The sequence below is a fragment of the Pyrgilauda ruficollis genome, unplaced genomic scaffold (genome assembly GCF_017590135.1).
Source record: "Pyrgilauda ruficollis isolate IOZ18807 unplaced genomic scaffold, ASM1759013v1 scaffold403, whole genome shotgun sequence".
NCBI classification, from domain to species: domain Eukaryota; kingdom Metazoa; phylum Chordata; class Aves; order Passeriformes; family Passeridae; genus Pyrgilauda; species Pyrgilauda ruficollis.
In genome coordinates, this window is record NW_024525524.1 from 40454 (window position 1) to 67086 (window position 26633).

Here is a 26633-nt window from a genome sequence, read left to right on the forward strand (position 1 = left end):
TGCCAGGAATGCCCCCATAACCTGGAAAATCCGGGATCTGGCAGAGGACAAGGTGACACTCAGCTGTGTCACACCCACCAGGACATGGAGTTGTGACATCCCTGTCCCCTCTGCTTTCAGGGCTTCGGGGCCATGTTGGGAGTTTTTATTTATCCAGGGGAAAGCCTGAGCTGCCTTCCCTGGCTTGGAGCACCCAGGAGTGCCAGGAATGCCCCCATAACCTGGAAAATCCGGGATCTGGCAGAGGACAAGGTGACACTCAGCTGTGTCACACCCACCAGGACATGGAGTTGTGACATCCCTGTCCCCTCTGCTTTCAGGGCTTCGGGGCCATGTTGGGAGTTTTTATTTATCCAGGGGAAAGCCTGAGCTGCCTTCCCTGGCTTGGAGCACCCAGGAGTGCCAGGAATGCCCCCGTAACCTGGAAAATCCGGGATCTGGCAGAGGACAAGGTGACACTCAGCTGTGTCACACCCGGGGTTAATGGGTTATAGGAAAACCCCCATAACCTGGAAAAGCCTATCCCATAATCTGGGGTTATGGGGTTAATGGGGTTATGGGGTTAATGGGGTTATGGAGTTAGAGGGGTCATGGGGTTAATGGGTTATAGGAAAACCCCCATAACCTGGAAAAGCCTATCCCATAATCTGGGGTTATGGGGTTAATGGGGTTATGGGGTGATGGGGTTATGGGGTAATGGGTATGGGAAAACCCCCATAACCTGGATCTGGCAGAGGACGAAGTGACACTCGGCTGTGTCACACCCACTGGGAGGGGTTATGGAGTAATGGGGTTATGGAGTTAGGGGGGTTATGGGGTTAATGGGTTATAGGAAAACCCCCATAACCTGGAAAAGCCTATCCCATAATCTGGGGTTATGGGGTTAATGGGGTTATGGGGTAATGGGGTTATGGGGTAATGGGTATGGGAAAACCCCCATAACCTGGATCTGGCAGAGGACGAAGTGACACTCGGCTGTGTCACACCCACTGGGACATGGGGTTGTGACACCTCTGTCCCCTCTCCTTTCAGGGCAGAGGGGACATACTGGGATTTTTTATTTGTGTCTGCATCCAGGGGAAGGCCTGAGCTGCCTTCCCTGGCTTGGAGCACCCAGGAGTGCCAGGAATGCCCCCATAACCTGGAAGATCCGGGATCTGGCAGAGGACAAGGTGACACTCAGCTGTGTCACACCCACCGGGACATGGAGTTGTGACATCCCTGTCCCCTCTGCTTTCAGGGCTTCGGGGCCATGTTGGGAGTTTTTATTTATCCAGGGGAAAGCCTGAGCTGCCTTTCCTGGCTTGGAGCACCCAGGAGTGCCAGGAATGCCCCCGTAACCTGGAAAATCCGGGATCTGGCAGAGGACAAACCAACGCTCAGCTGTGTCACACCCACCAGGACATGGAGTTGTGACATCCCTGTCCCACATCCCTGTCCCCTCTCCTTTCAGGGCCACGCCACCTCCTTCTTCGGGCCCACGCTGGAGCGCTACTCCTCCTTCCAGGTGAACAGCAGCGATGACATCCGCCAGATCCAGAGCCTGGAGAACGGCGTCCTCTTCCTCACCAAAACCAACCTCAAGTACCTGTCCCGGGGAGGCCTCATCATTTTTGACTACCTGTGAGTGCTCCTGGCCCCTCCAGACCCTCCCTGCTCCCTCCAGAGGCTGGGCAGGGTCTCAGGGGTCTCTGGGGTGCCAGGGGTCTCTGGAGTCTCAGGGGTGTCAGGGGTCTGTAGGGTGTCAGGAGTCTCAGGGATTTTAGGGGTGTCAGGGGTGTCAGGAGTCTCAGGGGTCTCAGGGATTTTAGGGGTCTCAGGGGTGTCAGGGGTCTCAGGGGTCTCAGGGGTCTCAAGTGTGTCAGGGGTCTCTGGGGTTTCAGGGGTCTCAGGAGTCTCAGGGATCTCAGGGATCCCTGAGGTCTCAGGGGTCTCTAGGGTCTCTGGGGTCTCAGGGATCTCAGGGCTCTCTGGGATGTCAGGGATCGTGCTCCTGGCCCCTCCAGACCCTCCCTGCTCCCTCCAGGGGCTGGGCAGGGTCTCAGGGGTCTCTGGGGTGCCAGGGGTCTCTGGAGTCTCAGGGGTGTCAGGGGTCTGTGGGGTGTCAGGAGTCTCAGGGATTTTAGGGGTGTCAGGGGTGTCAGGAGTGTCAGGGGTCTCAGGGATTTTAGGGGTCTCAGGGGTGTCAGGGGTCTCAGGAGTCTCAGGGGTCTCAAGTGTGTCAGGGGTCTCTGGGGTTTCAGGGGTCTCAGGAGTCTCAGGGATCTCAGGGATCCCTGAGGTCTCAGGGGTCTCTAGGGTCTCTGGGGTCTCAGGGCTCTCTGGGATGTCAGGGATCCCTGGGGTCTCTGGGGTCTCAGGGATCTCAGGGCTCTCTGGGATCTCAGGGCTCTCTGGGGTGTCAGGGATCTCTGGGGTGTCAGGGGTCTCAGGAGCCTCAGGGGTCTCAGGGTGTCCTGCCTGTCTCCCAGCATGGATGAATCCGAGGACATGCACAGCCTTCTGCTGACAGACAACAACACCCTGCTGGTGGCCGGGCTGCAGAACCACGTCCTGGAGATGGACCTCAACACTGTGCAGGAGACACAGAAGGTGTGGCAGGGCTGGGGGCTGCTCCCTGGAGCTTTGCTCTGGGATTCCTCCCTGCTCTTCCCTGCCCATCCCTGCTCTCTTCCCTGCTCATCTCTGCTTTTTCCTGCTCATCCCTGCTCATCTGTGCTCTTTCCTGGTCATCTCTGCTCTTCCCTGGTCATCCCTGCTCTCATCCCTGCTCATCTGTGCCCATTCCTGCTCTTCTCTGCCCCTCATCTCTGCTCTCTTCCCTGTCCTTCCCTGCTCTTCTCTGTCCATCCCTGCTCCCATTCCTGCTCATCCCTGTCCATCCCTGCCCATCCCTGTTCTTCCCTGCTCTTCCCTGCCCATCTCTGCTCTCTTCCCTGCCCTTCCCTGCTCTTCTCTGTCCATCCCTGCTCCCATTCCTGCTCATCCCTGTCCATCCCTGCCCATCCTTGCTCTTTGCTGATCCCTGCTCTCCCCACCTCTCTCCCAGTACACCGTGGAGGTGCCCGGCATCACCATCATGAGGCAATCCAACCGCTTCTTCTTCTGCGGCCACACCTCGGGCAAGGTAACCCCATTGAAGTGAGGGAAATCCCAGGATCTGAGCTCTTCCCACACCTCCAGAGGCTGGGTGACCACAACAGGACATCCTCTCACAGGTGTCCCTGCGTGACCTGCGCACCTTCGTGGTGGAGCACGAGTTTGACGCCCACTCCGGGAGCCTGTCGGACTTTGACGTGCACGGCAACCTGCTGGTGACCTGTGGCTTCTCCAGCCGCATGAATGGCCTGGCCTGTGACCGCTTCCTCAAGGTCTACGACCTGAGAATGATGAGGGCCACCACCCCCCTGCAGGTCCACATCGACCCCTTCTTCCTGCGCTTCATCCCCACCTACACCTCGCGCCTGGCCATCATCTCCCAGACAGGTGCGGTCACGCTGTGGGTGACACTTTTATCAAGATTTAAAAATTCTCTGCAGTTCCATTTCCCTCATGTGGGGATGGTCATGGTGTCCTCAAGTTCAGGGTTGGGTCTTGTGGGATTCAGGCTGGAGCAGAGGAGGATGAGGGGAGAGGTCACAAATTCCTCTCTTTGCTCTCGGGTGGTGACAGGACCCAAGGGAATGGCTGGAGTTGTTTAGGTGGGATTTTGGGAAAAGGCTCTTCCTCCAGAGGGTGGTTGGGCACTGAACAGGCTCTTGGTCATGGTCCTAAGGCTGCCAGAGCTCCAGGAGTGTTTGGACAATGCTCTCAGGCACAGGGTGGGATTTTGGAGTGTCCTCTGCAAGGTCAGGACTTGGATTTCCATCCTTGTGGGTCTCTTGCAGCTCAGGTTATTCCATCATTCCAGAGACCAGAGAGTGTTTCGACAATGCTCTCAAGTCCTTAACCTTCTCAGGTGTTGGGATTTGGGGATTTGAGGAATTTTTGGGGTTGTCCTGTGTAACGACAGGAGTTGGACTCGATGATCCTTGTGAGTTCTTTTCACCTCAGGATATTCCATGATTCTGGAGGTCCTGGAGGGTTTGGACAATGCTCTCAGGTGTTGGGATTTGTGGATTTGAGGAATTTTTGGGGTTGTCCTGTGTAACGACAGGAGTTGGACTCAATGATCCTTGTGAGTTCCTTTCAGCTCAGCATTTTCCACAATTCCAGAGACCAGAGAGTGCTTGGACAATGCTCTCAGGTGTTGGGATTTGTGGACTGGAGAAGTTTTGGGCTTGTCCTACACAGGACCAGGAGCTGGACTTTGATCCTTGTGGCTCCCTTCCCACTCAGGACACTCCACAATGCTCATCATCCAAGTGCTGCTATCCCACATCCACCCCCTTCCAGCGGCGTGCCTGACTCCCACCCACTCCTACTACCACATTTCCCCATTTTCATTGCCCCATTTGCCCCCCCAGGCCAGTGCCAGTTCTGCGAGCCCACCGGGCTGGCCAACCCCGCCGACATCTTCCACGTCAACACCGTGGGGCCGCTCATCATGACCTTCGACGTGTCGGCCAGCAAGCAGGCGCTGGCCTTCGGCGACTCCGAGGGCTGCGTCCACCTGTGGGCCGACTCCCCAGAGGTCACTTTCAACGCCTACTCCCGTGAGACTGATTTTGCCCTGCCCTGCATGGTGGACACGCTGCCACACCTGGATTGGAACCAGGACCTGGTGCCTCTGTCGCTGATCCCGGTGCCGCTGACCAGCGACGCGCTGCTCTCCGACTGGCCGGCCGCCAACTCCGCGCCGGCGCCGCGGTAATTCCCAAATTCCCACTAAAAGGACACAGGAAAGGGATTCTGGCAGAGTTCTTCTCTTTCCTCATGCCTGGAGTGGCTGGCTAGAGCAGAGGATAAAGGGATTAAGTGAAATTAAAAGTAGGTTTTTATTGAAGGCCTTCAATAGGTGCACCTTGGGTAGTTAAAGCCTCCCAGAGGTTACACCGAGGTGTTGGTCGTGAGTTTTTCAAGCTTTTATAAGTCTGGTGTATTTACATAACAGGGGTTAATCCTCCAATTACAGCCTCAGGTAATGGAGTTACTCACTCCAATTACAGCCTCAGGTAATGGAGTTACTCACTCCAATTACAGCCTCAGGTAATGGAGTTACTTACTCCAAGTTTGCCCCCTTAAATTCACTGCTGTTTACATCTCTAGCAGCTTGAGTCAGGTGTCCTTGAGTTTCAGAGAGGAATTGTTTTATTTAAATAAAATGGGAGAACAGCAGCTGACAGGCTGTGGAGTTGTAGAGTTATACCATAAAGCAGTACAGGATCTGAAAAATATAAAAGCTGAATCCTAAGGCATCATTCCTGCTTACCTGTGAAACACCAGATGATTTCCTGCAGTGGAGATTTGGGACATGGTCCAACCTCCCTCCCTCCCACTCCCAGTAGGATCCTGCCTCTGCTCTGCCCATGTGGAATCTCCTTTTCCCTCTTCCTACCCCCAACACCCCCGTGCTCTACCCTGCCACATCCTTTATTGGGATGGAAAATGAGCCTGGGGAGGGGGGAACGCTCAGGGTGGGTCCCTGAGCCCCCCCTGGGTGGGTGGGAGATGCTGCTCTGAGTCAGGGGGTGTTTCCAGGCGAGCCCCCCCGGTGGATCCCGAGATCCTGCGCACCATGAAGAAGGTGGGGTTCATCGGCTACGCCCCAAACCCCAGGACCAAGCTCCGTAACCAGGTACCCACTGCCAGGAGGGGATTTTGGGAGGGTGGAGCTCTGCAGCCTGGGAGGGGATGGAGCTCTCTGTGTGCTGAGGGATCCCCAAGGTTTCAGGACAAAAGGTGGAATCCCATCCCATTCCCTTGGTGGAGTTTGGAGGTGGCAGATTCTCCTGAGCAGGGAAGGGGATGGAGTTTTCCCAGTTCCATCCCTCCATGGCTCTGAGGGCAGGGAAGGTCTGAGCTGTTGGGAGGTTCATGGCACGTCCCTCAGCCTTGGGAAAACACTGCCCTGTGCTTTCCCACGGTGACAAATCCCTGCGAGCAGGAAGGTGTGGAGGCCTCGTGCAGGTCCAGGGAGGGCCCCACTCTGCTCTGGTGGATCCCTTTGCTCATTCAGGGAGGCAGGAAAGCCCGGGAGTTGCTTGTGGGGTTTCTCCCCACCTCAGGGTTCAGCTGCTCACCCCTTCTCTCTCCCTGCTCCAAGATTCCTTATAGGTTAAAGGAGATGGACAACGAGTTTGACAACTTCAGCCAAGTCCCTGAGTCCCCCATCGGGCGTGAGGAGGAGCCACATCTCTACAGGGTGGCCAAGAAGTACAGGAAGGTGGTGGCCTTGGGGGGCTGCTCGGGGGCACAGTGGGGAAAAGGCTCCATGGGGAGCACCACCAGGTGAGGTGTTTCACTTGTCACATCTGTGCTCAGGTCACCATCAAATACTCCAAGCTGGGGCTGGAGGATTTTGACTTCAAGCATTACAACAAGACGCTGTTTGCGGGGCTGGAGCCCCACATTCCCAACGCCTACTGCAACTGCATGATCCAGGTGGGAGCTGCCCCAGTTCCACCCAGACCCCCGTGGCCCCCCCAGAGCCCCCCTGACTGCTGGCTCTCTCCCAGGTGCTCTATTTCCTGGAGCCAGTTCGCTGCCTGGTCCAGAACCACCTGTGCCAGAAGGAATTCTGCCTGGGCTGCGAGCTGGGCTTGCTCTTCCACATGCTGGACCTGTCCCGAGGAGACCCCTGCCAGGTCTGCGCTGGGCTGCGCTGCCCAGGGGATGGCAGAGGAACGGGAGTGGTGCTGAGCAGGCAGATGGAAACTCCTGTCACTTGACCTTGGTGACATTGCTCTTGCCCCATGCCCAGGGAAGCAATTTTCTGCGGGCTTTCCGCACGATCCCGGAGGCGTCGGCGCTGGGCTTGATCCTGGCAGACTCAGATGAAGCCACGGGGAAGGTGAACCTGGGGAGGCTGATTCAGAGCTGGAACCGTTTCATCCTGACTCAGCTGCACCAGGAAACCCAGGAGCAGGAGGCACCCCAAGCCTACCGGGGGGCTGGCGGCAGGTGAGGCCCTGGCATGGGGATGGCACAGGGAATGAGCCAAGCTGGGGAGGGGGACTGGTCACCAGAGACCCCACCCATCCCTCAGGAAGTTTTATTGCCACTCATGCCCTGAGGGATCCATGGGAACTGCAGCTCCCATATTTGAACCCTGTCCTGAGCCTCTGCCCCCCTAAAACCTGTTTGGAGGCTTGAGGCTTTACAGAGGGGCTTGGAAGGTTGGGACTGCTCCCCGAAATCTGCTGGAATTTGGGAGCTGTGAGTCCTCAGCTTAGGGATCCCTGCTGATCCCAGTGCTGTTTTTCCAGCAGCTTTGGCTCCTCGGGGGACTCTGTGATCGGGCAGCTGTTCAGCTGTGAGATGGAGAACTGCAGCATGTGCCGCTGTGGGAAGGAGACTGTCCGTGTGTCCTCCACGCTGCTCTTCACCCTCTCCTACCCCGACAGCACCGGTAACAGCAGGGCCCAGCCCCCTCAGCTGGGTGGGGTTTGTTATCCAGGATTTTTCCAGCTGGAACACACCCACAGCCAGGAGCTGCCTCAGCTCCAGGAATGGGTTTCCAACCAGTCGAGCTTTTGGCTTCCAAAAGACACTTTTGGGGCTTGACCTTCTGGCTGGTGGTTGCGAGGAAAACCCCAGAGGTTTGGCTGAGCTCAGCTGGTCAAGGTTTGTGTGCTGGAGTGGTGACGTTATTCTCCTTTCTCCCTCCAGAAAAACCAGCCAAGGATTACGAGTTCGCCCAAATTTTAAAGCGTAGCATCTGCTTGGAGCAGAACACCCAAGCCTGGTGTGAGAACTGTGAGAAGTACCAGCCCACGGTGAGCCTGGCACAGGGGGACAGGCACAAGGGGCTGTGGGACACGGGCATGAAGGGGGCAGTTTCTCCCTGAGTCACCGGGGAACTCATCCTGAGCGGATGCCAGAGATTCGGTTCCTGGCCCGGCTGGCAGCCGTGGGGTATTTCCTGGGCTCTGTGAACTCCTCTCACAGGGGCAAGGATTCAGCAGGGGAAAACAACCCCCCAGGAGCTGCTGGAGCAGCTCTGGTGTCCTGGAAGTGCCCCCAGGACTGCAGCCAGGCAGGGGAGGAAGCACTGCAGGCCAAGGCAGTGGCAGATATCCCAAATCCCGCTCGGAGCCTCTCCAGGGCTCTCATTCCCACCTCTCCCTCTCCCTGCAGGTGCAGACCAGGAACATCCGCTGCCTGCCAGACGTGCTGGTCATTAACTGTGAGGTGAACAGCTCCAAGGAGGCAGATTTCTGGAAGACACAGGCTGAGGTGGGGGAGACACTCCGGGGCCGGTTGTCCCGGCACGCGGGGGTTGCGGTGCCCGGCCCCGCCGAGGTTTTCACTCTGCTCTCGCTGTCTCTGGCCTCTCTCCCTCCACCTGAGGACCTGGTGCCGTTGGGTCGTGCCTGGGGCATGGTCTGTGCCTTTGGAGTTGGAAAACACGAGATCTCCTGGCGTGGCAGAGCTGAAGGGACTGCAGGAGTGACTTTGTCCTTCCCCCACCCCCCCGAGAGCACCTTGGGACGTTGGGTTTCCCTTGCTTTTTCCCTGTCACCAGTTTTAGTATCCCTGTGTTTTCCCTGCTCCTGGCCTGGCTGTCACCCACGTGTCCCCAGGGCTGGCCTGTCACCGTGTGCTGACGCTTGCCTGTGTTTCGTTGCCAGTATTCCTTTCAGAAAGCCATGATGAAGAGAGGAGGCTTTGACATCACCAAGGGAAAGGAGATCTCTCTTGGAGACTGGTAGGTGACCATTCAGGAGGAATTTCTTCATGGAAAGAGTTTGGACATGCCCAGGGAGGTGGTGGAGTCACCATCCCTGGAGGTGGCCAAGGAATGAGTGGATGTGGCACTCTGGTCTGGGTGACAGGGTGGTCTGGGTGCCAGAGGTTGGACTTGATGGCCTTGGAAAGCTTTTCCAACCTCAAGGATTCTGGGATTCTGTTCCTGGGCTGGCACCTCTGAGCAGTGACACCTCCTGGGTGATTCTCTGGGCTGTTTCTCATGTAAATAATGTTGATTTGATAACCTGCCTGTCTGAGGCTGCACCACATCCCCTTTGTCACCCACCTCGTGCCCCTTTTGTAACTGACAAAAGCCCCAAAACCACATTGGCTCAGCACTTCTCCCAGAGTCCTGCTCCAGGCAGCTCCAGCTTCCTACAGAAATTTCAGGAATCAGCTGGGCAATGGGTGGGTGGGAGTCCTGGCCCGGGTGACATCTCCCTCCAGCTCAGCTTTCCATGATTCCCCGTGCAGGAAGGATCTGGGGAACCCCGACACGGGGCATTCGTATCCTTCCGTGGAGGAACTGAAGAACATTTGGATCCCTCACGCCATCAAGATGAGGTTGACCAAGAGCAAAGAGCTCGACGTGAGCAACTGGAGCGAGACTGATGAGGTAAAGTGACAGAATCACCGTGGGTGAGGTGACAAAATCACTGTGGGTGAGGTGACAGAGTCACCGTGGGTGAAGTCACAGAATCGCCGTGGGTGAAGCGACAGAGGCACGTGGGGCTGTGGGAGCAGAGCTGCCTCAGAACCACTTTCTGCTGAGAGATGATGAGGAGATAACTCAGGGGAGCACGGAAATATTCGGGCTGGTGGTTTGGGGGCTGGGACATTCCCGGTTCCTCCCACAGCTGAGCCCAACAGACGACCCCGAGTCCGTGTACATCTACGACCTCATGGCCACCGTTGTCCACATCCTGGATTCCCGCACGGGGGGCAGCCTGGTGGGGCACATCAAGGTGGGAGAGACCTACCACCAGCGGAAGGAGGTGAGACCCTGCAGGACCCCCACGGTACCCACCAGCTCCTGGGAGCCCCCCCCGAGGGGGATCTGTCATTCCTGGCTGTCTCAGCCAAGTGTGGAGGGTTTGGCTGAACGTGCCAAAAGCTGCTGGGGCCCCTCACGGGGAGGGAAGGGTTGAAGAAATCTTCTTCCCACACCCTCTCAGGCTGGTTCCTCTTGGCCACGGGCACGGTGCCAGCTTGTCCTTGTACTTCCAGGTAAGGGCAGGGACGTCATCTCCCTTCCCGAGGAAAGGGCTGGTCTGGGCAGTCCTGGTTTCTGCTGGAGATGCCCAAGGCAGGAGTTCCCAGAGTGTGTCAAGGCTCCATCCTTGTCTCTTTATCTCTTGCATCTCCCTGGAGTTTTGCTCAGGAGCTGGGCAGAGCCCGGAGCCCGTCCAGCCCAATCCTTTCTCGTCCTCTGTCACCACCCAGGGCAGCAGGGATTTCCCCACGGTGTCCCAGGAAGGGCGGGGGTTCCCACATGGCATCGTCACACCCTCCTTTCCCTGGTAACTGGGCAGAGGAGTCACTGCTCTGGCCTGGGGGGGCCCCTAAGGCTGTGCCTTTCCCCCCCAGGGAGTCACACACCAGCAGTGGTACCTCTTCAACGACTTCCTCATCGAGCCCGTGGACAAGGTGAGCGCCGAAGTGACACCGTGGCCACCCCGTGGAGCCACCCTGGCTGTCCCTGACCGTCCCCCCTCCCCTGCAGTGCGAGGCTGTGCAGTTTGACATGAGCTGGAAGGTGCCAGCCATCCTCTACTACGCCCGGAGGAACCTCAACGCCAAGTACAACCTCGTCAGTGAGTGCCCCCGGCGTGGAAGCGGCGGCGGGGCCGGCGCCGCCGCGGCACCGCTGAGCTCCTTCCCCTTTTCCCTGCACAGTCAAGAACCCCATCGAGGCCAACGTGCTGCTGGCCGAGGCCTCGCTGGCCCGCAAGCAGCGCAAGTGCCACGCCACCTTCATCCCCCTCATGCTCAACGAGATGCCCCAGGCTGGAGACCTGGTGGGGCTGGACGCCGAGTTCGTCACGCTGAACGAGGTGGGGGAGTGGGGGAGCCCCCTCTGGCTGGGGACAAGGGGACAGGCATGGCCCCTCTGGGGTTGTTGGTCACCACGTGTCCCATCCTTGGTGGCAGGAGGAGGCTGAGCTGCGCAGTGATGGCACCAAGTCCACCATCAAGCCCAGCCAGATGTCGGTGGCCCGGATCACCTGTGTGCGTGGGCAGGGCCCCAACGAGGGTGTGCCCTTCATCGATGACTACATCTCCACCCAGGAACAGGTATGGGGGCCCACCTGGCCTCACGCAGCTCCCCAGGCCACCAGGAGGGACATGGGCCTGCTCTACAGGTGACAGTGACCTCATCTGGGCACGTGTGTGTTGTCCGTGGTGACCTCACTTGGACACCTCTGTGTTCTCCATGGTGACCTAATCTGGGCTCCTGTGTGTTCCCCATGGTGTCCTAATCTGGGCTCCTGTGTTCTCCATGGTGACCTCACCTGGGTACCTGTGTTCTCCCTGGTGACCTCATTTGGGTACCTGTGTTCTCCATGGTGACCTCACTTGGACACCCACCCAGCTGGGTGCTCTCCATGAACACCTGGGTGCTCTCCATGGATACCTGTTGCTCTCCATGAACACCTGGGTGCTGACCATGGACACCTGGGTGCTCTCCATGGATATCTGGGTGCTCTCCATGGATACCTGTTGCTCTCCATGGATACCTGGGTGCTCTCCATGGCCTCCTGGGCGTTCCCCTGTGTCGTCTGTGGTGACCTCACCTGGACTCCCATGTCCTCCATGGTCACCTGGGACTGTTGTCCTACACCACCAGCATATCTGGGTGCTCTCCATGGATACCTGTTGCTCTCCATGGATACCTGGGTGCTCTCCATTGCCTCCTGGGTGTTCCCCTGTGTCCTCTGTGGTGACCTCACCTGGACTCCCATGTCCTCCATGGTCACCTGGGACTGTTGTCCTACACCACCAGCCCCCTCCCCAGGGTGCTGAGAGGGGAATTGGGGAGGGGGCAGAGCCCCTGGGCCCTGCAGCCCCCTCCAGGTGCCCTGGTCTCCACAGGTGGTGGATTACCTGACCCAGTACTCGGGGATCAAGCCAGGAGACCTGGATGCTAAGATCTCCTCCAAGCACCTGACCACCCTCAAATCCACCTACCTGAAGCTTCGTTTCCTCATCGACGTGGGCGTCAAGTTCGTGGGCCACGGGCTGCAGAAGGATTTCCGTGTCATCAACCTGATGGTGACAGCCTGACCCCCTCCCTGGCCACGGTGGGGGGCTGGGGTGGGGCTGGGAGGGGTCGGGCCGGCTCCCTGTGCCCCCCGTGCCCCGACAGCAGGACCCTGTCCCCTCCCCAGGTGCCCAAGGACCAGGTGATCGACACCGTGTACCTGTTCCACATCCCGAGGAAGAGGATGATCTCCCTGCGCTTCCTCGCCTGGTACTTCCTGGGTCGGTAACGGAGCTCCGGGATCCGGGAAGGGGCGGATCCCCCCCCGCCACCCCCGAGGGTCCCCCCGCTGAGCCAGGGGTGTCCCCGCAGACCTGAAGATCCAGGGGGAGACCCACGACAGCATCGAGGACGCTCGCACGGCGCTGCAGCTGTACCGCAAGTACCTGGAGCTGAGCCCGCAGGGCGCGGAGCCCGAGGAGTTCCGGAAGGTGCTCAAGGGGCTCTACGAGAAGGGCCGCAAGCTGGACTGGAAGGTGCCCGAGCCCGACAGCCAGAGCAGCCCCAAGCGTAAGATGTCACCGCTGTCCCCTCCCCGTGTCCCCTGTCCGCTCCCCGTGTCCCCTCTCTCACCCCTTGCCGTATCTCACCCCGCCGTGTCCCCGCAGACGGGGCAGTGTTCCCTCCTGGCTGCTGCCCCCTCCCCCTGTCCCCTGTCCCCTCCCTGTCTCCCCTGTCGCGTCCACGTGTCTCCTCTCCCTTCCCCGTGTCCCCTGTCCCCTCCCCTGTCCCCTCTCCGCTCCCCGCGTCCCATCTCACCTTGCTGTGTCACTTCTCACCCCATCGTGTCCTCGCAGGTGGGGCCGTGTTCCCCCCTGTCCCCTCTCCCCCCACGGTGTCCCCTGTCCCCTCCCTGTGTTCCGTGTCCCCTCCCCTTGTCCCCTCTCCCCCCATGTCCCCTCTCTCCTCCGTATGTCCCCTCTCCCCCCTGTTATGTCCCCTGTCACCCCCGGTGTCCCCTCTCCCCCCCCTGTCCCCTCTCTCCCCCCTTTTCCCCCTCGGTGTCCCCTCTCCCCCCTGTTATGTCCCCTGTCACCCCCGGTGTCCCCTGTCACCCCCGTGTCCCCTCTCCCCGTTATGTCCCCTGTCACCCCCGGTGTCCCCTGTCACCCCGGTGTCCCCTCTCCCCCTGCTGTGTCCCCTGTCACCACACTGTCCCTGTCACCGCGCTGTCCCCGCAGACGGGGCCGTGTTCCCTCCGGTGCTGGCGCTGTGACCGGAGCCCCCGCGAGGAGCAGCGCCGGGAGAGGCGGCCACGCGTGGAACTGGAACCAGCAGCGGGACCGGGGCTGTCCCCGACCCGCCCGACCCCCGCCCCGGGCCCGGTGCCCCGGGGCTCCCCTTTCCCTGCCGGTACCGGGAAGCACTGCCCGACCCCCGCCCCGCTCGCCCGCCGGCCCGGGCGCCCTTATAAAGAACCTCGGACCCTCGTGCGACCGTGTCCTGCTTGGCTCCGGGGGGCGGCACCGGCACCGGGGCACGGCACGGAGGAGCCGAACCGGGACCGGGACCGGGCACAGAGCAAGGAGGGGGCTGGCACTGGGGACACGGCAGGAATCACCGGGACCGGGGCTGGGAGCAGGGACACGGTGCAGAGGAGCCGGCTCGGGGCTGGCACCGGGGCACGGCAGGAATCACCGGGACCGGGCTCGGAACGGGACCAGCACCGGGGCACGGCAGGACGGACTCGGTCTAGTGCTCAGACCGGCGGGACGGACCAGGACCCACGTTCGGTCCGGGGCTCAGACCGGGGCACGGGGGGACGAAGCCCGGTCCCGGTGTTCCGGTCCCGGTCCCGGTTCCGATCCCGGGTCGCGGCTGAGCCAGGGTGGGGGCGTGGCCAGACCGGTCAGGTAGGCGGAGTCGCGTCAGCCCCGCCCACTCGGGGCCGAGCGCCACGCGGCCGGGCCCTGGCAACGGCGGGGCCCTCGGCACCCATTGGGGCTGCCCTCTGCGCCGCCTGCTCGCGGGACGGCCCCGCCGCGGCCCGAGGAGCCGCTCTTGCTGGTCTGACCGGTCCGACCGGCTCCGTCGCCCGTCGCGGCTCGGCCGCCGCCCGCTCCGAGCGGCCGTGACCCGCGGTGGTGCGGGCCGGGAGGGCGCGCCGGGACCGGCGGCGCCGCGGGCAGTCCCGGGGCAGCCGGTGGTTGTGAGGGGCGGTGGGAGCGGGACGGGAGAGCGGCCGGTACGGGGGGCGCAGGACGGGGTGGGGGGGCTCGACCGGGCCCGGGGCTCGGATGGCGGTGCGGCTCGGGACCGGGTCCGGGATCAGAGAGCTTCGGGAAGGCGATGGACTCGGCCCTGAGGGCGAACGGCTCCATAGGGGCTGTGGGGACATCCCGGAGGGGAGGGGGCTCTGTGAGGGCGGCTGAGCGCTGCCCTCTAGAGGAGGGGGCTCTGTGGGGGCTCCGGGCTGTGCCCTATGGGGAGGGGGCTCCTGAAGAGCTTTGGCCTCTGCCCTACAGGGGAGGGGGCTCTGTGGAGCTCTGGGCTGTGCTCTATAGGGGAGGGATCCTGTAGGGGCTCTGCCCTATGGGGAGGGGTCCCAGTAGGGGCTCCGGGCTCTGCCCTATAGGGGAGGAGGTTCTGTGGGGTCTCTGCCCTATGGGGAGGGGTCCCTGTAGGGACTCCGGGCTCTGCCCTATAGGGGAGGAGGCCCTGTGGGGGCTGTGCCCTATGGGGAGGGGTCCCTGTTAGGGCTGTGCCCTATAGGGGAGGGGGCTCTGTGGGGTCTCTGCCCTATGGGGAGGGGTCCCTATGGGGTCCAGCGGCACTAACGGGACTCAGAGCGGACCGGGAAGGGGAACACCGTGGATGAAGCCCTGCGGGGAACGGGGGTCCCGGGGAGGGCCGGGCAGGGGTGGCCCTTGGGTGGGACGAGGTGTGGGGACAGCGGGGCCACCAGCGCTGGAGCTGCCCCGTGCCCGCAGGTGACAGCGGAGCCCTGAGGATGCGGGGCCGGATCCCGGGAGTCTGCGGAGCCCCGGGGATGCAGAGCCGGATCCCGGCCCTGCTCGGCCTGGCCCTGGCCTTGGCATCGCTGCTGCCAGCGGCCGGAGCGCGCCGGAGCCAGGACCTGCACTGCGGAGGTGTGAGGGGATACGGGGATAAGGGGGTGACACGGGGGACCAGGTGGGATGGGGACAGTGGGGACAGGGCAGGACAGGTGGGAAATGGGGGAAAAGTGGGGACAGGGACATTGGGGACAGGATGGGACAGTGGGGACAGGTCAGAACAGGAAGGAAATGGGAGAAAGGGAGGACAGGGATGATGGGGACAGGACAGGATAGGTGGGAAAAGAGGGAAAAGGGAGGACAGGGACATGGGGACAGGATGGGATGGGGCAACAGTGGGGACAGGGCATGACAGGGACAATGGGGACAGGGGGAGCAGGGCAGGACAGGTGGGAATTGGGGGGAAAGGGAGGACAGGGACATTCAGGACAGGATGGGACAGGGGAACAGTGGGGACAGGGTGGGAAAGGGAGGACAGGGACATGGGGACAGGATGGGACAGGGGAACAGGATGAAATGGGAGACAGGGCTAAAACGGGGGCACAGGGACAGAGGAGACAGCAAGACAAGACAGGTGACAGGCACAGGGCTTGGGGGTCTCCACTGGGACCAGCTGGACCCCTAGTGTCCCCCAGGGGGACCCTCCCCACACACCCTCCATCCCAGTGTGCCCCAGTCACACCAGTGTGGCTCTGGGCAGCTGCAGGAGCACATGTGCCAGGTGTCACTTGTCACCGTGTCCCCCACAGCCTGCCGGGCGCTGGTGGACGAGCTGGAGTGGGAGATCGCCCAGGTGGACCCCAGAAAAACCATCCAGATGGGCTCGTTCCGCATCAACCCCGACGGCAGCCAGTCGGTGGTGGAGGTGAGGCCCCTCCCTGTGTCCCCGCCCCCGGGGATCCCACTGACCCCTGCCCGGGGCCCCTCCCGGTGTTCCTGCTCCCGGGGATCCCGCTGACCCCTGCCTGAGGCCCCTCCCGGTGTCCCTGCTCCCGGGGCTGCTCCCGGGGGCTGCTCCCGGGGACCCCACTGACCCCAACATGGGGCCTCTCCCGGTGTCCCTACTTCCGGGGCCATTCCCGGGGACCCCGCTGACCCCTGCCCGGGGCCTCTCCCGGTGTCCCTGCTCCCAGTGTCCCCACTGAGCCCAGCCTGGGCCCTCTCCCAGTGTCTCCGCTCCTGGTGTCCCTGCTGAGCCCAGCCCAGGGCCACTCCCGGTGTCCCTGCTCCTGGTGTCCCCACTGACCCCTGCCCCGGGCCTCTCCCGGTGTCCCCGCTCCCGGTGTCCCCTGTGACCCCTCCCCGGTGCCGCAGGTGCCGTACGCCCGTTCCGAGGCGCACCTGACTGAGCTGCTGGAGCGGGTGTGCGAGAAGATGAAGGAGTACGGCGAGAAGCTGGACCCGGCCACGCAGCGCAAGAGCTACGTCCGCGTCATCTCCCACGACGGCACCAAGATGGACCTGTCCGGGCTCAAATTCGACGGGGACGTCACCTCCAGCTTGAAATTCGCGGTGTGTGAGGGGACAGGGGAGTCCTGGGGGGGTGTGGGTGGGACGGGGGGGTCCCACGGGCTGGCGGCGTCACCGGTGTCACCGTTGCAGTGTGAGAGCATCGCTGAGGAGTACGAGGACGAGCTCATCGAGTTTCTGTCGCACGAGGCTGAGAACGTCAAGGACCGGCTGTGCAGCAAGAGGACGGGTGAGATGGGGGGGCTGGGGGGCTCTGCTGCTGCTCCCGGGGCTGTGGCTGCTCCCTTGGTGCTGGGTGAGCTGAGCTGAGCCGAGCTGAGCTGAGATGCCAGCCCAGAGCTGAGTCTGTTCCTGGGGGTCTTTGCTGCTGTTGCTGCTGTCCCAGGCGGTCCCTCCTGCTCCATCAGTGCTGGGATGGGATTTTCTACCAGCCCAAAGCTGGGGCTGTCCCAGGGGGTCTCTCCTGCTGTTCCTGGGGGTCTCTTCTGCTGTTCTGGGGGTCTTTCCTGCTGTTCCAGTGGTCTCTCCTGCTCTGTCAGTGCTGGGATGGGACTGCCAGCCCAGGGCAGGGAGGAGTTACAAGTTCTTCCCCAAATCCCAGCAGCCCATGGCAGTGCCCGGACCCTGCTGGCACCGGGGTTGTTTTGGGATGCTGGGGCCGAGCCAGGGCAGCTGCTGTGCTGACTCTGTGGCCTCTCCTGGCGCATCCAATGGCCCTGTCCCATTCTGGGGCTATTTCCAGCTCACAAACAGCCAGGTCAGGGCACGCTGTGACCTTTGGGCCACTGCAGTCCTGGACGGGGCCCTGGATGGGGCCAGGGCAGGTCCCTTTGTACGTGGCACGGCCATCAGGGCAATGCTCTGCCCCAGGGGATCCTGAGGGTCTCCACAGCTGCTCCTGGGGCTCCTCCTGCAGCATGGGGGCCAGAGCAGGGACAGCCACATTTGTCATTAACCACAGGACAAAGGCAGGGCAATGCCACTGGCCCCTGCTCAGGGCACAGCAGGGACCGGCCCTGGGAGGGGACAGGGCAGCACAGCGTCCCACACGGCTCTGATGTGTCCTGAGGGTCCCACAGGGCTGTCATATCCTGGGGGTCTTGTGGGACCTCTGCATCCTGAGGGTCCCATGGGGCTCTGATGTGTCCTGAGGGTCCCACAGGGCTGCCATGTTTTGGGGGTCTTGTGGTGGTCTGGGGCATCCTGAGGGTCCCACAGGGCTCTGATGTGTCCTGAGGGTCCCACAAGGCTTGGTTGTGACCCAAGGGTCCCACAGGGCTCCAGCACTGAGGGTCCCACAGGACTGCCTTGTCCTGGGAGTCCCACAGGGGTCTGGGGCATCCAGAGGGTCCCACAGGGCTCTGATGTGTCCTGAGGGTCCCAGAGGGCTCTGATGTGATCCAAGGGTCCCACAGGGCTGCTGTGCCCTGGGGGTCTAGTCTATCCTGGGGGTCCCATGGAGCTCTGACATGTTCTGGGGGTCTTGTGGGGGTCTGGTGCATCCTGAGGGTCCCACAGGGCTGCAGTGTCCTGGGGGTCTCGTGGGGGTCTGGTGCATCCTGGGGGTCCCACGGGGCTCTGGCCATGGAAGGTCCCACAGCTCTGTCACATCCCTGGAGTCCCATGGAGCTCCAGGAGACCCCAAAACTTCCATTGGGCTCCCCCACACCCTGAGGGTCCCCCATGGCTCTGCCACACCCCCATCGTCCCCTGTTGTCCCCGCAGACCTGTGTGACCACGCGCTCCACATCCCACACGACGAGCTGTGACTGCCTCCGGAGCGGGGACCGGGACGGCACCGGGACCCACCGGGACATCCCCAGCACCCACCGGGACGTCCCCAGGACCCACCGGGACGTCCCCAGCACCCACCAGGACATCCCCAGGACAGACAGATCTCCGGGACCTCCCCGGTTGCCTTGCCCCGTGCGGAGCTCCCGTCCTATTTATTCCCCGTCCGGGGGCACCGGGACGGCCACGGGGCCGGGGCCACGTTCTTGCTCCTTTTGGGACATTTCAGGGACATTCCTGCCCCGCTGCCGGGGGACACGGGGACACAGCGGGGCTCAGCCCCCGCGGGGTGGGGGGTTTGGGGACCCCCCTGTGTTTTGCAGGCAATAAAGGGGCCGTGGGCCCACCCGAGGGCAGCTCTGGTGCGGTGTGCGTGTGTGGGGTGGGGGACAGCAGTGTCCCCACGTGTCCCCAGTGGTTCACCACTCGTGGCTCGGCTGTGGGGCAGGGATGGCAGTCAGCCCATGGCTCTGTGTCACTCTGTGTCACCCACTGTGGGGGCACCATGGGGGTCCAGCCCCTCGGTTGTGGCTGGTCACCCCGTGTCACCCTGTGTCACCTCATGCCATCCACCGTGGGGGTGCTGGCGCTCAGCTGCCACCCTGTGTCATCCCACCCCGCCACTGAGAGGGTTCTGGCCTCTCTGCCGTGGCCTGTGTCACCCCATGTCACCTGGCCAGGGGACGGGAGCAGCAGGAGGGCTCTGCCCCTCTTCTGGCACCCGTTACCCCGTGTCACCCCATGTCACCCCATGTCACTCCATTGTGTCACCCGTTGCACCGGGGCCAGCAGGACAATGTCCTGGGCTCAGCGGGCATGGTGACATGCCACCTCCTGACGTCACCGCTGAGCCTCATGCCACATCCTAGCGCCTCAAGCCACTGTGGCCACATGCAGGATGACGTCATGGGCTCCAGTGACCTCATACCGCCTGGTGACGTCACGGGGCAGCCCCCCGCCACCACAGCCAAACCCCACCGAGACACCGGCGCGGCTGCGGGGATGACACCGGGCCGTGACGTCACGCACGGCGGCCGGTGACGTCATGAGACGGGTCGGGCACCCCCTCACCCCACCCCTGGTCCTGATCAGGCGAATGCGGCGGCCACCTATAGCTTGCGCCCCCCGCCACTTTATTAGCGTGGCTCCGCCCCACGGCGCGCCTCTTGGCCAATAGAAAACGGCTCTGCCCCGGGAGGGGGCGGGGTTATGCTAATAACCAGCGCCGCGCTCCGCCCCGCCCTCACGTTGAGGACCCCCGGCCGCCGCGGCTCCGGCCCCGCTCCCGCCCCGGCCCCGCTCCCGGTCCCGGCCCCGCTCCCGGTCCCGGCCCCGTTCAGCCCCGGCCTGTCCCGTCCCGGTACCGCCATGACGCTCCTCGCCGCCGGCAGCCGGGCGGCCGCGCGCCTCCGCGGGCCCAAGGTGAGCGCGCCCGGCCCGGCCTCGCCGCGCCGCGCCTTAAAGGGGCGACGCCGCGGGGGGAAGGGAGAGCGGGGGGGGTCCGGTTCTTAAAGGGGCGACGCGGGGGGCGCTGCTTTAAAGAGGCCGCGCGGTGGCGGCGGAGGAGGGGGGATGGGACCGGGGGGACCGGGACCGCGACCGGGATCGGGACCGGGATCGGGCCCGGGGTGGGCGCGGGGCCGCAGCGGCAGCACGTGGTGGGAACCAGCGCCGGGCGCTCCCGCCGCAGCCTTCTCAGAGCCGAGGGCACCGGGAGTGGCTCGGGGGGCTCCGGGCCCGGTCCGTGCCCGGGGGATTCCGCTGCTGCTTCAGCCCCGTGTGGGGGCAGCCCCGCCGGGGGTCCCGGTCCCGCCGCTCCCCCTCGTTGTACAGCGCCGGGCTTAGGGGGTCCCGGACGCCCCCCGGGAGCCCCGCACCGGCCCCGGGAGGCCGCGCCCGGTGGAACCGGCGGTAGGGGGGGTGGAGGCGGGGACCGTCCCCGCCGCCGCCGCCGCCGCCCTTCCCCAGCGTCTCGGTGCCGTAGAGGACATCGGGGTCACAGCGAGGGGACCCCCGAGCGCCGGTACCGGGCTGGAGCGGCCCCAACCCCTCCGGTGTGTTTGCCTTGGCCGCGGCCCCGGCGTTTCGTAACGGGCGTTGCGGTGTCTTTATCGACCGGGCGATATTTTGGGATATTCCCGATGCCCCACTTGGCCCTGCTCCCCCGTCAAACCGGGGCCGCCCCCCACCCCGGTTTGAGCCGTGATCCCGACCCTCCTCCTCCTCCTCCTGCCGACCCCGCAGTCTCGAAGCGCGGAGCCCCCGCACCCCCGGGCACAACGGGAGCCCCCGGAGGGTCCCCGCACTCCCCCCCCGGCCGGTGCCCGGTGTCACCGCCAGCACGCGTGACCTTGAGCCACTGGCACCTCGGTGACAGCCGGGACGAGCCGTGGGGACCCCCAAAGCGGGGGTGACACGGGGGTGACACTGGGGGTGACACGGCGGGCCGGGGGGGTGTGACAGCGGCCGCCTTGACCTTGGGCTTCCCGCCGCCGCCTCCATTGTTCCGCCGGCATTTTCCCTTCCCGGAGCCGCCTGTTGCGGGGGGACACGGCCTCGCCACCCGCCACGGCCACACCCGCCCCACCGGGGACCCCCCTGGCCGGCCCGGGGGTGGCGGGGGACCGGGGGACACCCTTGGAGTGGGGGGGTTCTCTGCAGCGCGGCCCCCCCCGCGTCCTCCCGGCAGGCAGCGGAAAAACCGAGTCATGTTCTGGCTCTGCCGCAGGCGCTGCCGCAGCTCCCGGCCCCGGGGAATCGCCGCGTGTCCCCGTGGATGGCGGCCCCGGTGTCCCCCGGTGTCCCCCGGTATCCCCCAGCCCGCGGTGCCCAGCGGGGCGGGCGGGCCCGGTGTCCCCGGTGCTGGCGTGCGTTCCCGGGATGTCCCCGCCGGCCGGGAGTCCCCGCGGTTCCCGGTTCCCACGCGTGGGCGAGGAACAAAGTTCGGATTCCCCGGCTCAGGAAAACCGCGGCCGTGCCTGGCCGGGCGCGGCTCCAGGAAGGAGAACGCGGCCGCGTTGCCCCGTGCCAGCTCCGGTCCGGCTGCGAGGGCAGCGCGGGGCCGCCCCGGCTGATCCCGGCTTTGATCCCGGCTTTGATCCCGGCTTTGATCCCGGCTCGGCTGATCCCGGCTCTGAGCCGCGCCCGCGTGGGCGAGGGTAGCGGCTCCGATGTCCTTGGGAACTGGGGTCTCACCTGCTACGGGGCTAGGGGGGTCCTCTGGCTGCACCCCCCCAAAAAGAGGCCCTGCCCTGGTGACAGGGGGGTCTCTGTGTCCCTTGTCCCACAGAATGCGCCGTGTGTCCTCTTCGCTGCTCGCCACGCCAGCGCCGCCACGGTAAGGGTGGTCCTCTCCCCTGACCCCTGTCCTGTCACCTGCTCTCTTCTCCTGACACCTCTTCCCTGTGGCTGCCACTCCTGAGACCCCTCTCCAAGAGGAGACCCTTCACTTTTCATCCTCTTTCCTGTCCCCATCTCTCTTGTCACCCCCTCTGTCATGACCCCCTCTCCTGTCACTCTTCTCCAATGGGAGCTCCCTTTCCTGTCACCCCATTTCCTGTCACCCCATTTCCTGTCACCCTCTTTCCTCTGACCCTCTTTCCTGTCTCCTCTCCCCAAAAGGAGCCCCCTGTTCTATTGCCCCTTTTTCTGTCCCCATCTCTTTTGTCACCTCCTTTCCCATCACCCCTCTCCAGGGGGAGTCCCTTCTCCTCCTTCCCTCCCTTTCCTGCCCCACATCTTCTGTCACCCCTCTCCAGGGAGAGTCCCCTCTCCTCCTTCCCTCCCTTTCCTGCCCCACATCTTCTGTCACCCCTCTCCAGGGGGAGTCCCCTCTCCTGTCACCCTCTCAGTTGTCACACCTTTTCCTTGTCCCCCTTCTCCTGTCACCCCCTCTGCTGCTCAGCCCCCCTCTCACATCCCTGTCCCTTGTCCCCAGAACCTCAAAGACGTCTTGGCCACCATGATCCCCAAGGAGCAGGCGAAGATCAAGAGCTTCCGGCAGCAGCACGGCAGCACGGCCATCGGGCAGATCACGGTGGACATGGTGAGTGTGCGGCCACACCGGTGCCACCGGGGCCACCGGTGCCACCGGTGCCACCGGGCCCCGCCGCCGCCCCTCACCGCCGCCTCCCGGCCCCTTCCAGGTGTACGGCGGCATGAGGGGCATGAAAGGGCTGATCTACGAGACCTCGGTGCTGGATCCTGATGAGGTAGGACCCTGTCCCACCCTGTCCCCACCCTGTCCCCTCCCGTTCCCACCCGGTGACGCTCCCGGCCCCGCAGGGCATCCGCTTCCGTGGCTACAGCATTCCCGAGTGCCAGAAGAAGCTGCCCAAAGCTGCGGGGGGAGAGGAGCCACTGCCCGAGGGGCTCTTCTGGCTGCTGGTGACCGGAGAAATCCCAACCCAGGAGCAGGTACTGCTGGGAGGGGGCTGGCAAACGGCTGAGGGGGGGGGCTGAGAGCCCCCAACAGCCCCTGGATCCAGGAGGGGGCTGGCAAATGGCTGAGGGGGGGCTGAGAGCCCCCAGACCCAGGAGGGGGCTGGCAAACGGCTGAGGGGGGGGCTGAAACCCCCTGGATCCAGGAGGGGGCTGGCAAATGGCTGAGGGGGGGCTGAGAGCCCCCAGACCCAGGAGGGGGCTGGGACACAGCTGAGGGGGCTCTGACAGCCCCCAGACCCTGGAGAGGCCTGTCAAATGGCTGAGGGATGGGCTGGCAAACAGCTCAGGGGGACTGACAGCCCCTGGATCCAGAAGGGGGCCTGGGGGGGGATCTGACAGCCCCAGGAGGGGGCTGGCAAAGAGCTGAGGGGGGTCTGACAGCCCCCAGCCCTGGGAGGGGCTGGCAAACGGCTGGGGGGGTTCTGACAGCCCCCAGCCTCACAGCTCAGCCCCGGCGTGTCCCCGTAGGTGACCTGGCTGTCCCGAGAGTGGGCCAAGCGTGCAGCTCTGCCCTCCCACGTGGTGACCATGCTGGACAACTTCCCCACCAACCTGCACCCCATGTCCCAGCTGAGCGCCGCCGTCACCGCCCTCAACAGCGAGAGCAAGTTCGCCCGCGCCTACGCCGAGGGCATACACCGCGCCAAGTACTGGGAGGTACGGGGGGAGCTGCTGCCCCAGCGCTGACTTTGGGGGCTGGATTTGGGTGCGGGGGCTCAGGGGAGCACGGTCTCACCCCGCCGGTCCCAGTTTGTGTACGAGGACGCCATGGATCTGATCGCCAAGCTGCCGTGCGTGGCCGCCAAGATCTACCGCAACCTGTACCGCGAGGGCAGCGGCATCGGGGCCATCGACCCCAACCTCGACTGGTCCCACAACTTCACCAACATGCTGGGCTACACCGACCCCCAGTTCATCGAGCTGATGCGGCTCTACCTCACTATCCACAGGTGAAAGCTGGGAGCTGCACCTGGAGCAGCTGGGGATGAGGAGTAGGCGGGGGTTTGGCCCCGCTCCCAGCCCCAGGGCCCCCCAGGGCTGGGGTGGGGCTGAACCGGGCTGGCAGCGCCCTACTCCCCACTCCCAAAATGCTGTGAAAGGTGTTTGGTGGGGCTGGGGGAGTCCTGATGGCCCTCTGGCCCCGGCAGTGACCACGAGGGAGGGAACGTGAGTGCCCACACGAGCCACCTCGTGGGCAGCGCCTTGTCTGACCCGTACCTCGCCTTCGCCGCCGCCATGAACGGGCTGGCCGGGCCCCTGCACGGCCTCGCCAACCAGGTGGGCACTGCTCCTGCCCAGTGTGTCCCTCTCTATGCCCAGTGTGTCCCTCTCCCTGTCCAGTGTGTCCCTCTCCCTGCCCAGTGTGTCCCTCTTCCTGTCTGTCTGTGCCTCTCCTTGTCACTCTGTCCATGTCCCTCTTCCTGTCTGCCCTCACCTCTTGTCTGTCCCTCTCCCCGTCCATGTGTCCCTCTGTCCCTCTCTCTGTCCACGCATCTCTCTCCCTATCCAGGTGTCCCTGTGTCCCTGTCCCCATCCCCATGTCCCTCTGTCCCCGTCCCCCTGTCCCTCTGTCCGGCAGAGGCAGCCCTGGGGTCCCCCCCTCCCCAGCCTCACCCCCAGATCCTCTGCCCTGGTGGGGTGGGGGGGCTCCCGTGTGCCCCCTCCCCACCCCAGCAGCTCTCACTGCGCACACTGGGAGCCCCCCCCGGGCTCCCCCACTGCTGGGCTGGGTGGGGGTCCTGAGGGGGGTGCAGCCCCCCCTGCCCCTCTGCAGCCCCCCGAGAGGGGTTCAGTCCAGCCCCGTGTCCGGGCCCCCCGCAGGGACTCGATACACTCCTCCCCGGCCGCGCCCCCGTGTTTAGAGCCCCCAGACCCAGGAGGGGGCTGGGACACAGCTGAGGGGGCTCTGACAGCCCCCAGACCCTGGAGAGGCCTGTCAAATGGCTGAGGGATGGGCTGGCAAACAGCTCAGGGGGTCTGACAGCCCCTGGATCCAGAAGGGGGCCTGGGGGGGGATCTGACAGCCCCAGGAGGGGGCTGGCAAAGAGCTGAGGGGGGTCTGACAGCCCCCAGCCCTGGGAGGGGCTGGCAAACGGCTGGGGGGGTTCTGACAGCCCCCAGCCTCACAGCTCAGCCCCGGCGTGTCCCCGTAGGTGACCTGGCTGTCCCGAGAGTGGGCCAAGCGTGCAGCTCTGCCCTCCCACGTGGTGACCCTGCCCCCCATGTCCCAGCTGAGCGCCGCCGTCACCGCCCTCAACAGCGAGAGCAAGTTCGCCCGCGCCTACGCCGAGGGCATCCACCGCGCCAAGTAGTTCCGGGGCTCAGGGGTTGTTCCAGAGCTCAGGGGCTGTTCCAGGGCTCAGGGGTTCCAGGGCTCAGGGGTTCCAAAGTTCAGGGGTTCCGGGGCTCAGGGGCTGTTCCGGGGCTCAGGGGTTGTTCCAGAGCTCAGGGGCTGTTCCAGGGTTCAGGGGTTCCAGGGCTCAGGGGTTCCAAAGTTCAGGGGTTCCAGGGCTCAGGGGCTGTTCCAGGACCAAGACAGGCTCTGAGCCCCTGTCCCTGCAGGTGGTGCCGGGCTACGGGCACGCGGTGCTGCGGAAGACGGACCCTCGCTACACCTGCCAGCGCGAGTTCGCCCTCAAGCACCTGCCCAAGGACCCCCTGTTCAAGCTCGTGGCACAGCTCTACAAGATCGTCCCCAACGTGCTCCTGGAGCAGGGCAAGGCCAAGAACCCCTGGCCCAACGTGGATGCCCACAGCGGGGTCCTGCTGCAGGTGAGCCCAGGGTCCTCTGTCCCTTTCATGGTTGTGTCCCTTTGTGCTGTCTGTCCCTTTTCCTGCTAGTCTGTCCTTTTCCCTCTCCATGTATCCATTTGCACGTCCATATCCCTCTCCCTGTTCTGTCTGTCCTTCCTCCTGTCCATGTGTCCCTCTCTCTGTTCTCCATTCTGTGTCCCTCTCCCTGTCTGTCTGTCCCTTGTCCTGTGTGTCCTTCTCTCTGTCCCTCTCTCTGTCTGTCCCTTGTCCTGTGCGTCCTTCTCTCTGTCCCTCTCCTGTCTGTGTCCCTCTCTCCGTTCTCCTTTCTGTGTGTCTCTCTCCCTGTGTGTGTCCCTCTCCCTGTCTGTCTGTCCCTCCTCCTGTCCATGTGTCCCTCTGCCTGTCTGTTTGTCCCTCTCCCTGTCCTGTCCATCCCTTCCCCTGCCCCACCCTCCCTCTCCCAGCCCGTTCCTCTCCCCATCCCTCCCTCCCTCCCTCACCCTGCTGCTCCCTCATCAAGAACTAAACCACTCCTGCCCCGCCTGTCCCTGTCTCTGTGCCCTGGGGGTCTCCCAGGGGTCTCCCGGGGGTCTCCTTGCCCACGCCGAGCCCGCTGTCCCCGCAGTACTACGGCATGAAGGAGATGAATTACTACACGGTGCTCTTCGGGGTGTCGCGGGCCCTGGGCGTCCTCTCGCAGCTCATCTGGAGCCGGGCTCTGGGATTCCCCCTGGAGAGACCCAAATCCATGAGCACCAAGGGCCTCATGCAGCTCGTGGGTTACAAATCCACCTAAAGAAGGGAAGGGGACAGGGCTCCCCCAGGGAACGCCGCGCTGCCGGGCCCGGCCCGGCCACCCTCGGCACTGAACCCCCCTCGGGGCCCCCCCGGCTGCTCCCCCTCCCCTCCCCCACCCGCCTTGGGGAGGGGCAGAGGCAGCCCTGGGGGCCCCCCCTCCCCAGCCTCACCCCCAGATCGTCTGCCCTGGTGGGGTGGGGGGGCTCCCGTGGGCCCCCTCCCCACCCCAGCAGCTCGCACTGCGCAGACTG

General features: G+C 63.9%; 3 protein-coding genes across 7 annotated transcripts; all 3 read left to right on the forward strand.

Annotated features, from left to right (window-relative positions):
* Positions 1 to 1237: 1237 nt before the first annotated feature.
* PAN2 (poly(A) specific ribonuclease subunit PAN2) lies at positions 1238 to 13545 on the forward strand. 4 transcript variants are annotated; one of them, XM_041477544.1, is made up of 24 exons: positions 1238 to 1623; positions 2472 to 2592; positions 3050 to 3127; positions 3219 to 3486; positions 4467 to 4809; positions 5641 to 5737; positions 6206 to 6325; positions 6424 to 6543; positions 6618 to 6746; positions 6863 to 7062; positions 7368 to 7510; positions 7771 to 7877; positions 8239 to 8337; positions 8733 to 8809; positions 9325 to 9466; positions 9708 to 9845; positions 10438 to 10497; positions 10574 to 10664; positions 10747 to 10904; positions 11002 to 11145; positions 11944 to 12123; positions 12240 to 12333; positions 12425 to 12622; positions 13294 to 13545. In XM_041477544.1, exons 1-24 carry the CDS (start codon positions 1253 to 1255, stop codon positions 13326 to 13328), a joined length of 3513 nt encoding a protein of 1170 aa, XP_041333478.1. In that variant the 5' UTR covers positions 1238 to 1252; the 3' UTR covers positions 13329 to 13545. The 4 variants fall into 4 exon arrangements, with proteins under 4 accessions (XP_041333478.1, XP_041333479.1, XP_041333480.1 ...); XM_041477545.1 differs by having other exon boundaries at positions 7371 to 7510; XM_041477546.1 differs by lacking the exons at positions 12425 to 12622; positions 13294 to 13545 and having other exon boundaries at positions 11944 to 12152; positions 12240 to 12310.
* A 285-nt stretch (positions 13546 to 13830) lies between these two features.
* CNPY2 (canopy FGF signaling regulator 2) lies at positions 13831 to 18743 on the forward strand. Of its 2 annotated transcripts, none has more exons than XM_041477549.1 (6): positions 13831 to 13965; positions 15043 to 15201; positions 15876 to 15991; positions 16441 to 16638; positions 16729 to 16825; positions 18322 to 18743. In XM_041477549.1, exons 2-6 carry the CDS (start codon positions 15063 to 15065, stop codon positions 18363 to 18365), a joined length of 594 nt encoding a protein of 197 aa, XP_041333483.1. In that variant the 5' UTR covers positions 13831 to 13965; positions 15043 to 15062; the 3' UTR covers positions 18366 to 18743. The 2 variants fall into 2 exon arrangements, with proteins under 2 accessions (XP_041333483.1, XP_041333482.1); XM_041477548.1 differs by lacking the exon at positions 13831 to 13965 and adding an exon at positions 14165 to 14297.
* Positions 18744 to 19633: 890 nt separating this feature from the next.
* CS (citrate synthase) lies at positions 19634 to 26498 on the forward strand. Its single transcript, XM_041477550.1, has 10 exons — positions 19634 to 19809; positions 21677 to 21724; positions 22325 to 22432; positions 22533 to 22598; positions 22672 to 22803; positions 23299 to 23487; positions 23581 to 23780; positions 23979 to 24130; positions 25331 to 25602; positions 26210 to 26498. Exons 1-10 carry the CDS (start codon positions 19756 to 19758, stop codon positions 26378 to 26380), a joined length of 1392 nt encoding a protein of 463 aa, XP_041333484.1. The 5' UTR covers positions 19634 to 19755; the 3' UTR covers positions 26381 to 26498.
* The last annotated feature ends 135 nt before the right edge of the window (positions 26499 to 26633 follow it).

Coding starts and splice junctions, on each gene's coding strand:
- PAN2 (XM_041477544.1), top strand. CDS start 1,253: ATGTTGGGAGTTTTTATTTATCCAGGGGAAAGCCTGAGCTGCCTTTCC. Junction 10,905..11,001: donor AGTTCGTCACGCTGAACGAG/GTGGGGGAGTGG, acceptor CCTTGGTGGCAG/GAGGAGGCTGAGCTGCGCAG. Junction 12,124..12,239: donor TCCGTGTCATCAACCTGATG/GTGACAGCCTGA, acceptor TCCCCTCCCCAG/GTGCCCAAGGACCAGGTGAT.
- CNPY2 (XM_041477549.1), top strand. CDS start 15,063: ATGCGGGGCCGGATCCCGGGAGTCTGCGGAGCCCCGGGGATGCAGAGC. Junction 15,992..16,440: donor GCAGCCAGTCGGTGGTGGAG/GTGAGGCCCCTC, acceptor CCGGTGCCGCAG/GTGCCGTACGCCCGTTCCGA. Junction 16,639..16,728: donor CCTCCAGCTTGAAATTCGCG/GTGTGTGAGGGG, acceptor TCACCGTTGCAG/TGTGAGAGCATCGCTGAGGA.
- CS (XM_041477550.1), top strand. CDS start 19,756: ATGACGCTCCTCGCCGCCGGCAGCCGGGCGGCCGCGCGCCTCCGCGGG. Junction 22,433..22,532: donor GGCAGATCACGGTGGACATG/GTGAGTGTGCGG, acceptor GGCCCCTTCCAG/GTGTACGGCGGCATGAGGGG. Junction 22,804..23,298: donor AAATCCCAACCCAGGAGCAG/GTACTGCTGGGA, acceptor GTGTCCCCGTAG/GTGACCTGGCTGTCCCGAGA.